Source organism: Ylistrum balloti, unplaced genomic scaffold, assembly GCF_031769215.1.
Source record: "Ylistrum balloti isolate Yb309-2 unplaced genomic scaffold, AGI_CSIRO_Ybal_v1 Utg369670, whole genome shotgun sequence".
NCBI lineage: Eukaryota > Metazoa > Mollusca > Bivalvia > Pectinida > Pectinidae > Ylistrum > Ylistrum balloti.
Window position 1 is genome coordinate 116,946 of NW_026781916.1, and position 11,699 is coordinate 128,644.

The 11,699-nt window shown below is 36.1% G+C and overlaps 1 protein-coding gene across 1 annotated transcript; it reads left to right on the forward strand.

Moving 5' to 3' along the window:
- The first annotated feature begins 967 nt into the window (after positions 1 to 967).
- On the forward strand, positions 968 to 6,874 carry LOC132562110 (uncharacterized). Its single transcript, XM_060226840.1, has 3 exons — positions 968 to 1,042; positions 4,560 to 5,934; positions 6,546 to 6,874. Exons 1-3 carry the CDS (start codon positions 968 to 970, stop codon positions 6,872 to 6,874), a joined length of 1,779 nt encoding a protein of 592 aa, XP_060082823.1.
- The last annotated feature ends 4,825 nt before the right edge of the window (positions 6,875 to 11,699 follow it).

The following is an 11,699-nucleotide window of genomic DNA, read 5'->3' on the forward strand; positions in this document are numbered from 1 at the left end:
ACAGGCAAAATAGTTTTTCTAACGACTTATATACGAAATGGATTAACGTGACGACATCTTTTTATCATTTGTCAGTCTTTTAATGTATGTTTGAAAACAAATGATGTTCTAAATTTTGCCTGGTTTTTCATGCGGCACATCTTTTAGTCAAAAGTTCTCGTCTCGGAAATCAGAACTTAAATAATTGCGTTAATTAGCGCATTACTAAATATGAATATGTGGAAATAAAGTAATCGTTTAGCCGTTCACAGTCGAAAATGGTCATGAAGTTCTCCAACATTTTTACGAGCAAATGCGAATAATATCTACCTATTGTACCGTGTCTGCTCCCTAAGCTTTCAGGTCAAGCCGTAGTTTCGTATACAGAGCGATGATCATTGTGACAATAAAGGGAATATTAAGCTGTCAGGCTCCAGGACACCTAATCATTGTCTCTCTGTCAATTCGGTCATAAAGACAAATCGGTCAAACGCTCTATGCCTGCTCAACCCACCATAGCGAATAATCTTCCATTATTCAAATGCCGATACATTCACATAAATTATATCTCAACAAGCGTCTTGCTGAGTGCATTATGCATTAAACATTTCTGTGAACAAGACCTGTCCTTTGACATAGATTTTTTTATTCGGCAATTTCCGGAAGAGGTGTTATTATCGATTTGGTAATTAATATCTTACGACTGTTGAACCAAAGTAAAGACAAGATATTTTGGTCAGTCGGCAGTTGTGAAGGATTCAGTTGTGCAGTGATCCTGAAAGAGAGAGTGAGGAAGAATAAAAAAACTTATAGGAAGTATTGACAATTTCAGTAAGTCGGAATTTCTCAACAGGGATTCGGAAATTGTTTACTCATATTTTTTTTTAAGGAAAAAAAACTTTTACCAATGGACCAGTGACCAATTAAATCAAAGATTTTGTATGTCATCATCATTTACAGAGGATCAAAGGATTTTTTACCCCCAAGCATGAAGAATATCGCCCGGATTAGTGTTATGATACTGACTTTGGTCTGCCTGTCACAGCAACGTCATCTTGGAGGGGTAAGACATTCGAAATAATTTCTTTAAAAATTTTAATAAAAAAAAAAGAAAAAAGAAAAGAAAAATAATAATGATTTAAAAAAAACAACAGTGTTTCTTATTTTCGTGATTTTTTTGGTTTGTTACTGATAAAAGGGCATATTTTAAGATATATATTTCATAGATTCTTAAAATCAAACTAACGATAGTATATTGAGGTAGATGTGTAATTATTATAGATATTAAATATAAACAACAACAAATATATTTAATAAACTAATATAATAATATTGACAATCATCAGCCATTTGAATTTTCAAACATTTTTTGTATATTTTAACCATACTATTAAACACATCAGGACAACTTTCTGTTCAGATAGTGAAGACAATCGGATTTAGGTTCAATAATCAACATTTCGACTTCGTTCGGAAATATTTCCTTATTTGTGTCTAAGTGTTATAATAATTGTTCTCTACATGCCAGGAACAATCGGAACACCTTGCCTTGTTCTATTTGTACTTTTTAAAAGATCTCCATGTAAATATTTCTGTGATGATACCCTCCCTAACCTCATTAATTTGTAAGTCGAGGTGACATGTCTATCCACGTTATGTAATCTGGCTTTTATCTATCGGCTACAAGGTAACATCCAGGTGTGTACTTTGTTAAACAGTCATCTTATCTCAGAATTACGATTCCACAATAACACATACGTAGAAGGGAATGATTTTTGATAACTTTACTAACAGCAGTTATCATAGAACGAAGGTTTCGGGTTTTTTTTTTTTTATATATATTTATTGCCATAATAGTCGGTTATACATTTTTTTTCAAAACAGATTCAAAATGTAAAATTATGATACAATTTCAGCCACCCTGTTCACAAACATTGATTTCCTTTATTTTTTTTTCGTGAAATATCCGTTTCTTGTTAGAAACAGTCCTGTTTCCCACTGACACAAACTTTAATTACAATATTATGATTTGTGCCACTGATATTTAACTGATGTAGAACTAAATCATAAGATTTTGATGTAGTTTGCTGAAGATATTTGGTATCTTATACAGTCGCATTGTTACAGTAGCGAATTTCTATACCACTACGATAAAACTGACACGGTTCCCACTTTGGAAACGCCAGTACTATTGATAAGGACATTCTTCCTTTGCTGATGTCTTCAATAGTACAAAAGGACGTAAACTCTCTAAACTTTGTAAACTTAAAAAAACAAAAATTATGTTACCATTTTGATATATTTCATCTTTATAATAACTACCAATTTCGAATTAAAAACGCATTTGAGAAACCGATCTGATTTGTAATTTGGTGACAATATGACTTAATGGAGATGAAACCAGTCTTTTATGTCTGAATATGAATGTAAGAGATTGTAAAGTAAATCTAGTGATAACATTGGGGGCCAAGAAATTACGATAGTTACATTTACCACACCATAAGAACATTGATTCGTAGCCTGTAATATACGTCATCACCTTCAGAATTTAATTAATGTATCGCTTCAACTTTATAAAATTTGAGAGAATTTCCGTGTACACATCCTTAAATTTAGAGAGTCAAGTAATTCATTCAAATAACATACACGATTAACTCAAAATGAGTCAGATAATATACTCCGTTAACTGAAAATGAGTCAGGTAACATACTTCCTTAATTCAAATCAGATAGTATATAAACTTAACTCAAATGAGTCAGGTACCATACACCCTTAACTCAAAATGAATCAGGTGGTATATAACCCTAACTCAAATGAGTCAGGTACCATACACCCTTAACTCAAAATGAATCAGGTGATATATACACTTAACTCAAATGAGTCAAGTAAACCATTCACCCTTAACTCAGAATGAATCAGATAGTATATAACCCTAACTCAAATGAGTTTGGTACCATACACCCTTAACTCAAAATGAATCAGGTGATATATACCCTTAACTCAAATGAGTTTGGTACCATACACCCTTAACTCTGGTTGAAACTTGTACATGTTATACTGAGCTCGAAATGGATTAAAACGTATGCACAATAGACTTGACTAGTCAGTAAGTTTTATCGTAATCCAGTCCATCGAGGTCATTATACATATTACACCAATTGACCACTCCATGACCTGGCTGGTAGAAAGATTACAAATCAGTCTCGTTTTGGGACATTTGGCTGTCATAGCTACACCAATGTACAACAGCGACATGGCAGGTTGACCGGTGACTAAAGGTGACCAATGTCCAGTACATCATGGTCCCAGATATGGAGACTACGAACTTTCTACCGCTTACAACCTGATTTAATCTCACGTTTTACCTCGTTGTACACGTGTAGTGATGTTGACCTAGTTTTTACTTTAACATTTAGGTTTACCATGAGAACGTGACGAAATGTATACTAGCATTATGACGTCATAGCTTTTATGTGGAGTTCGTTAGTAAAATTTAAGGAACGAAATCAAATGCCGACGAAAATGTTAACCTTGGAAAACGACACGAAACCTGGGCCTCCCTAAGATCCATTAAGTGATTGTGTCTTAGCGTGAGATACTTTACCCTTATTTGTTTTAGATGGCATAGGACGGATCTCCCATATGTTGTTCACTGAGATAGTCACTACCAGGATAAAAACTACCCGGCATGTCTCACAAGATGATATAAATAGCAAACAAAGTTATCTCGGAAATGGCATGTTTAAGTTTGTGAAGTATTCACTCTGTAGAAAATCTGACAGTTGATTCTGAGATGACCTTTCATGGTTAAAAATGAAATTCAACGCATTAGATGAATCAATTCGTTAGAAAACGCAGTTAGGGATAGGTGATTCTGTCGGGGTGTCCTCTATAAAGCATAAGACGCTCATTCTTCTGGAACACCCGGACTTCTTGTCCTTGTATTATTTGTCCTAGTTTTATCGAATATGAGATTATTATCTTGGTGACAAGTTGGTATTTTTCTTGATATTATTCTGCAATAATGAGTAGATCTTTGCAAATCTGAATCGATTTATTCAGAAGATGGCAATCAAAAAATGTTTCAAATTTAACTATATTACTGTATAATACCTATAGATTTCCCTTCATCTTGTTTGATATTTAAATTTAATGCTGAAATAGAAATCATCAACATCCATCTGTCATACTGCCCCCATCACATCATCACGGTTTCAGGTAATCTATGGTTGCTATGGTAGCTAGGAATCTTATTTCTTTATACAAAACCATAAACCAGGTTTTAACCGAGAGATAGATTTAAGAACAAATTAGTTGATAAGAAGTATCAACTTTTGATTTAATTTGGAATCAAAATATAATACCCTGTAAAAACTAAAAACAAGCCGACCTCGAAAATAAGACTTGCGTGAAAATAAGGCTACAGTTTCTTTCTAAAAAACCGAATTTGATTATTATTGAAGAAAATAAGCCGGATTTTAGGTCATGTATTTAGGTGAGTAAACTGATTGTTTAAACCTATTTTTCTGGCTTCCTGCCAACCCTCAATGGTTAAATATTTGTTCGTTTTTGAATTACAGAGAGAAATGACAACACAGAACAACAGATCGCCTGACAATTTACGCAGAAACTCGAAACCATCGATATCTCAGTCATTACTGAAAAGAAATGCTCCAAACAAATCATCAGATCCAAACCGATCAGCCAATCAAAACGATCGACAAAGTAGTTCGAATCTCAGGTCAGCCAATCAAGTTATCCCTTCGCCTAGGAGAGTGCGCATGAATACACAGAGCCTACAGGGACAAAAAAGCATTAGGGTTCGACAAAACAGCGGCAGACCATTGGTTCAGAATCCACAGCGAGGCTCACATATCATATCGCCTAGTGTTGCCATTAAACGTAATCAAGGGCGGCAACTCTCTCGGAGTAATTCAGCATCGAATAGAAATAACTTTGCACGAGTTGTCAGTAGCCGAAATCAAAATGTACGGATAACCAGCGGACGAAACACACACAACGGAATAGGGATAAATCGCGGTCAGACAGGAAACGGTCAGAAGATAGCAAGGCAAGAACGACTACAACTTCCTGCTCAACAAAATAGTCAGCTCGGCAGACAAATACAAATTCAACAGTTGCCAAGTAACCTTGTTACAACGGGAGTTGAAAGGGGACAAGGTTCCATAATTCGTGGACATAACAACATCGTCAGTACTGCAAGAGGATCTAGTATTATTCGACCAAATGGCATGATTCCAGGCCAGAACGGAGAGTTCAAACAAGGGGCGACAAATCAAATCAGAATTCGAACGCAAACGGATACATCGAAGCTACCATTTAACGATTTTAATAGAAATATTCCAATTATCAAGGAAAATACAGAGAGGGGGATGTGGAAGAGTGTTCCAAGCGGTACAAGAAGTGTTCCTTTGGATCAACTGAAAAGTCAGTCTAGAAGTTTCCAAAACCAGCCACAGTCGACATTAATCCTAAACACACAACCACTTGTTTCACGAGGGCAAACAAATATGAACTTAGCTAATTCCAAAAACAGGATGATATCAATTCAAACTGATCCGAATGTTATGACTCCAAATGGAGGAAATAGTATTCCCGGAAGTACCTCGGGAATAGCTGTACCAAATGTAGTACAGCCTACAGTAGTCCAGGGTCTCGGATCAAACGGGATGATAGCACTGGAACTTAATCTAGGCGCTACAACCACTAAAACGTCAACAAATGTCAATAGTATCCAGTCAGGTCTGTCTGGTGCCAGTAGCGGAAGTACTGGAACTGCCACTTCCGGTTTGAAATCTTCTTCCAATTCTCCTGGAAACTTAATATCAACAAACAATGTGTCACCACAGGTTTTACAGATACAGAAGGTTCACTCTGGAGTCACTTCCGGCGGCAAGAAGAAAATGAGTTTGACACTATCGTCTGGTCAATCAGGTAATTAATTCATGTAGAACTTTTGTAGTTGAAATTGTCGTTTATAACAACGACTCTATTAGGGATCGATGGCGTAAAGATGGAGAGAAAGACCGATTCTCTCTAGATCAGAACTTCGGCACATTGTTAACTAATGTCCATATTGAACTTCTCGAAGAGATGTAGCCTCAATGTGACCTGGTACCTTCCTACCGACTCGGGTCAGGAAAATTTTTATTAAGAATATTTTGTTAATAATTTGACTAGTAAGACAAAGATCATGGGTAAATCCTTAAAGAGCGCAGTTAAAATACATTGATTTTCGCCAACATTGAATATACATTTTTTTCAGTAGTTGGGAAAAGGATATCTCTAGATTCAAAAAAGCTTTGCATTATCGCAGTCTGAATACTATTACCTTACGGACCTTTTTTTTTAAAGCAATTCAATTTTATCTATTGTTGGCCTAAATCAGTCTGTAAAGTAAATAAAATATAAAAAAGAAAAAATATTTTTTAAAAAGTACTGGACATAGATTCTGATTTTTTTAGGTGAGAAACATTACTTCAATAAAGATTGAATGTCGTTACTTTCCATGCTGAAGTTATAATGCATTCCTATATCTTACACAGGAACACAGCCAATTGTCATAGAAGCTCTTGGTAACATCATCCTCTCACAAGAAAAGCTTCCGGATGGGCGTGTCCAATTTGTAATTAAAGCAGACCCGCCCACTTCCGGTACAACTGTTAAGTCAACCACCAAAACGACCACTCCAGTTCGGAGAACTGTAACCACGACAGCAACCACAGTAACAGAACTACCGACAACAACTACCGCCATCCCTACATCCACACCCACTCTGCCAACAAGCACTATCTTTATGGAGGAAACAGAAATGCCTGAACCAGGAGAATTTACATACCCTCCTTCTGGTTTAGGAACTACAGAACCGATGTAGTCTAGTTCAGGTTTGAAAAGTGAAACTGTTTGTGTTTGATTGTATGACGTGAAAAGAAAAATGAAGAAAAATTTAATTGCTTCGTGTCATGTCCTTGTAAATACAATATAAGTTATGTCCATATTGATTACAAATTTGACTTAGATAGAGCATGTTTAATTTGAAGTCATTTTCAGGTTAATACCCAACTGCTCAGTTTTCGTGTTTTTTAGCTATGAACAATGTGTGTTTTCGCTTTTGACACTGTGTGTTAGCGTTTGATAATATGTGTTAGCATCTGACACTGTGTTTTAGCGTTTAACACTGTGTTTTAGCGTTTACCATTGTGTTTTAGCGTTTAACACTGTGTTCTAGCGTTTAACACCGTGTTTTAGCGTTTAACATTGTGTTTTAGCGTTTAACACTGTGTTCTAGCGTTTAACACTGTGTTTTAGCGTTTAACATTGTGTTTTAGCGTTTAACACAGTGTTTTAGCGTTTACCATTGTGTTTTAGCGTTTAACACTGTGTTTTAGCGTTTAACATTGTGTTTTAGCGTTTAAAACTGTGTTCTAGTGTTTAACACTGTGTTTTAGCGTTTAACACTGTGTTTTAGCGTTTAACACTGTGTTTTAGCGTTTACCATTGTGTTTTAGCGTTTAACACTGTGTTTTAGCGTTTAACATTGGGTTTTAGCGTTTAACATTGTGTTTTAGCGTTTAACACTGTGTTTTCGCGTTTAATACTGTGTTTTAGTGTTTAACACTGTGTTTTAGTGTTTAACACTGTGTTTAAGCGTTTAACACTGTGTTTTAGCGTTTAACATTGTGTTTTAGCGTTTAACACTGTGTTTTAGCGTTTAATACTGTGTTTAAGCGTTTAACACTGTGTTTTAGCGTTTAACATTGTGTTTTAGCGTTTAACACTGTGTTTTAGCGTTTAACACTGTGTTTAAGCGTTTAACATTGTGTTTTAGCGTTTAACACTGTGTTTTAGCGTTTAACACTGTGTTTTAGTGTTTAACACTGTGTTTTAGCGTTTAACACTGTGTTTTAGCGTTTAACACTATGTTTTAACGTTTAACACTGTGTTTTAGCGTTTAACACTGTGTTTTAGCGTTTAACACTATGTTTTAACGTTTAACACTGTGTTTTAGCGTTTAACACAGGCGAAACTATTTTACCTGTAAATCTGCTATACTAACATAGGTTTTTCGTTGATCCTACACATACTTTTTTTCAAATTGCCAACATGTTTTCCTTAAAACATTCCACTCCATTATGATTGTGGGTTAATCGTCTTTTAAGTGTAGAAGTGTCTCTATGCTATATACACCGGTTTGCTAGTTAACACAAAAATCATACCATCTGAATACATCCTAATTAATTGTTGTATCATTTTCTCATTTATGCGCTTTTTCTTATCATTAATTTTACTGTTGCTGTTTTACGAGTTATAAGTTACTGATAGTTTTCTATCGCCAATAACAACAATATGTTGTATCTGTTAGCAAAATCTGTTACTTGTAATTTATGTCCTTTCTTTCGATCATTAAGTACGAAACAGGTGTATTGTATCTAATTCTAGATTTGTATTAAAACGTGCTACTCACTTGTGTGTCTTTAGTACAATTATTTAAGTCGCTACCGAAATAGACTTTGTTTATCTTTGGTATAATGTTACATAAAGGTTATTTTGTAAATAAATACTTCATGCGGAGTATGCAAGATAACATAAGTTATAGAGGAAAATGTCTCATAGTATCATTTTCTGATCTCAGCTGAGAGATTTCGTAGATTTATAATAGATTATAAAACTGAAATCATATCTGAAATTTCTAAATAAATACGTGTCATATAGACATGGTGTGTAGAAAATGTCATCTTCATGCTTCAATTTCATAGTTTTAATGAAAGGTATTCGTTATTGTTCATAATAACCAGGACAATCTGTTCCATATTTAGAATTAAATGATACCCAGTATAATTGAGATGGTGATGAGTGATGCGTTAATATGTTTATATATCAATAAGTGTGTGTAAGACGTGGAAAGTAGATACTACTCGAGATTGCACTGTTGTATAATATGACTGATCTAGTTACATTGCTTCTCTCGGTTTGATCATTGTTTATTTAAATGTAAGAACAAATGTATATTATGTAAATAAATGTGAAAATACAGTAGAACCTTGTTATTTCGAACTCTGTGGAACCATGGGAAAACTTCGAGATAACCGAGTATTCGATGTAAGTGAGCTCGAATGTTTTGTGTAAAATCAAGCAGGGACCGACGATGCGATTCGAATTAAACGATGTCTTAGAGTTAAATGACTTCGAAATAATGAGGTTCAGCTGTATCTGTTCATTTAGATATATAACAATATTTATTTGAATAAAGTTTAGAGAAATATATTCTATTTTCTGTTTTGTGTTGGGCGTGTTTGGTGCTTGCTAATTTGCCTGTCGGCTCCATGGTTGTATACCTTGTTCCCATTTGAGAACACAATATTTCTTACTTAAATTGAAGAAGATTTACATGGCGGATGCCGTCGATGGAACAGAAGACGCTTACCCTGCCGGAATACCTGGTCGTATTCTCCTTGTATGATTATGCTTGCATGTTGATATTTTCTTGTTGATTTTGTTACCTTGTCCGTCATGTTTTGTATCAAATGCTGTTTTTTCCTTATTTCTATCGTGTTGTTCTTGTCTCCCTGTACGACTCTTCTAGTTCCTCTTGTTCAGGTTTCAGTCTCCCTCTCGTATTCGAGTATGTTAATTCCATTTTTGTGGTATTAGTGTTTCTCCAGTACTCATTCTGTTGTCCTTGTGTTTGACCTCTCTAGCTCCTTCTGTTGTCCTTGTGTTTAGCCTCTCTAGCTCCATCTGTTGTCCTTGTGTTTGACCTCTCTAGCTCCTTCAGTTATCCTTGTGTTTGACCTCTCTAGCTCCTTCTGTTATCCTTGTGTTTAGCCTCTCTAGCTCCTTCTGTTGTCCTTGTGTTTGACCTCTCTAGCTCCTTCTGTTATCCTTGTGTTTAGCCTCTCTAGCTCCTTCTGTTGTCCTTGTGTTTAGCCTCTCTAGCTCCTTCTGTTGTCCTTGTGTTTTGCCTCTCTAGCTCCTTCTGTTGTCCTTGTGTTTAGCCTCTCTAGCTCCTTCTGTTGTCCTTGTGTTTAGCCTCTCTAGCTCCTTCAGTTGTCCTTGTGTTTGACCTCTCTAGCTCCTTCTGTTGTCCTTGTGTTTAGCCTCTCTCCCTCCTTCTGTTGTCTTTGTGTTTAGCCTCTCTAGCTCCTTCTGTTGTCCTTGTGTTTAGCCTCTCTAGCTCCTTCTGTTTTTGCCTTTTTCGCCTACCTTTTGTATACCTATCTGTTTCCGGCTCCCTGTTTCTCCTTTTATTTACCTTCTTTTCTCGATTTCTTGTTTTTAAATTTCGCTTCTCAACCTTCTTTTTGACCATCTTTTGTCTTTGACTTTCAATGCTACTTCATCATTATTTTACCCCATTGTGTCAATTCCAGTTTCTTCTGTTACGTTTTAAACTTCCAGTTGTATTGTTGTAAATAAACTTTACATTTAAAGTTTGTTTCCTTTTTCTTCTGTCTTTTTAAACATTGCTTTGATACTGGATCGTAAGGTCGAAATCTTCCAAAATGAAACAGGTTCTGTCTGATGAAGGTGACTGTGTAGATCTCGTACACTACGTACGTCAGTGTTAGTACGCTCTACACTGGTCATTTGTCTGATGAAGGTGACCATGTAGATCTCGCACACTACGTACGTCACTGTTAGTACGCTCTACACTGGTCATTTGTCTGATGAAGGTGACCATGTAGATCTCGTACACTACGTACGTCAGTGTTAGTACGCTCTACACTGGTCATTTGTCTGATGAAGGTGACCATGTAGATCTCGTACACTACGTACGTCACTGTTAGTACGCTCTACACTGGTCATTTGTCTGATGAAGGTGACCATGTAGATCTCGCACACTACGTACGTCACTGTTAGTACGCTCTACACTGGTCATTTGTCTGATGAAGGTGACCATGTAGATCTCGTACACTACGTACGTCAGTGTTAGTACGCTCTACACTGGTCATTTGTCTGATGAAGGTGACCATGTAGATCTCGTACACTACGTACGTCACTGTTAGTACGCTCTACACTGGTCATTTGTCTGATGAAGGTGACTGTGTAGATCTCGTACACTACGTACGTCAGTGCTAAAACGCTCCACACTGGTCATTTTCCTGATGAAGGTGACCATGTAGATCTCACACACTACCTACGTCAGTGTTTTTACGTTCCAAACTGGTCATTTGTCTGATGAAGGTGACAGTGTAGTAATCGAAACATCACACTCTAATCTTCTACTGGTTGTGTTATAAGATGAAGGTGACCGTGTAGTAATCGAAACGTCACACTCTAATCTTCTACTGGTTGTGTTATAAGATGAAGGTGACCGTGTAGTAATCGAAACGTCACACTCTAATCTTCTACTGGTTGTGTTATAAGATGAAGGTGACCGTGTAGTAATCGAAACGTCACACTCTAATCTTCTACTGGTTGTGTTATAAGATGAAGGTGACCGTGTAGTAATCGAAACGTCACACTTTAATCTTCTACTGGTTGTGTTATAAGATGAAGGTGACCGTGTAGTCATCGAAACGTCACACTCTAATCTACTACTGGTTGTCTTATAAGATGAAGGTGACTGTGTAGTCATCGAAACGTCACACTCTAATCTTCTACTGGTTGTGTTATCAGAACGTCTATTCTATATGATAAAATAATTGAACATAAACTCATTTTATTTCACTTTTTTTCATGCGTATAGGTAACTTGAT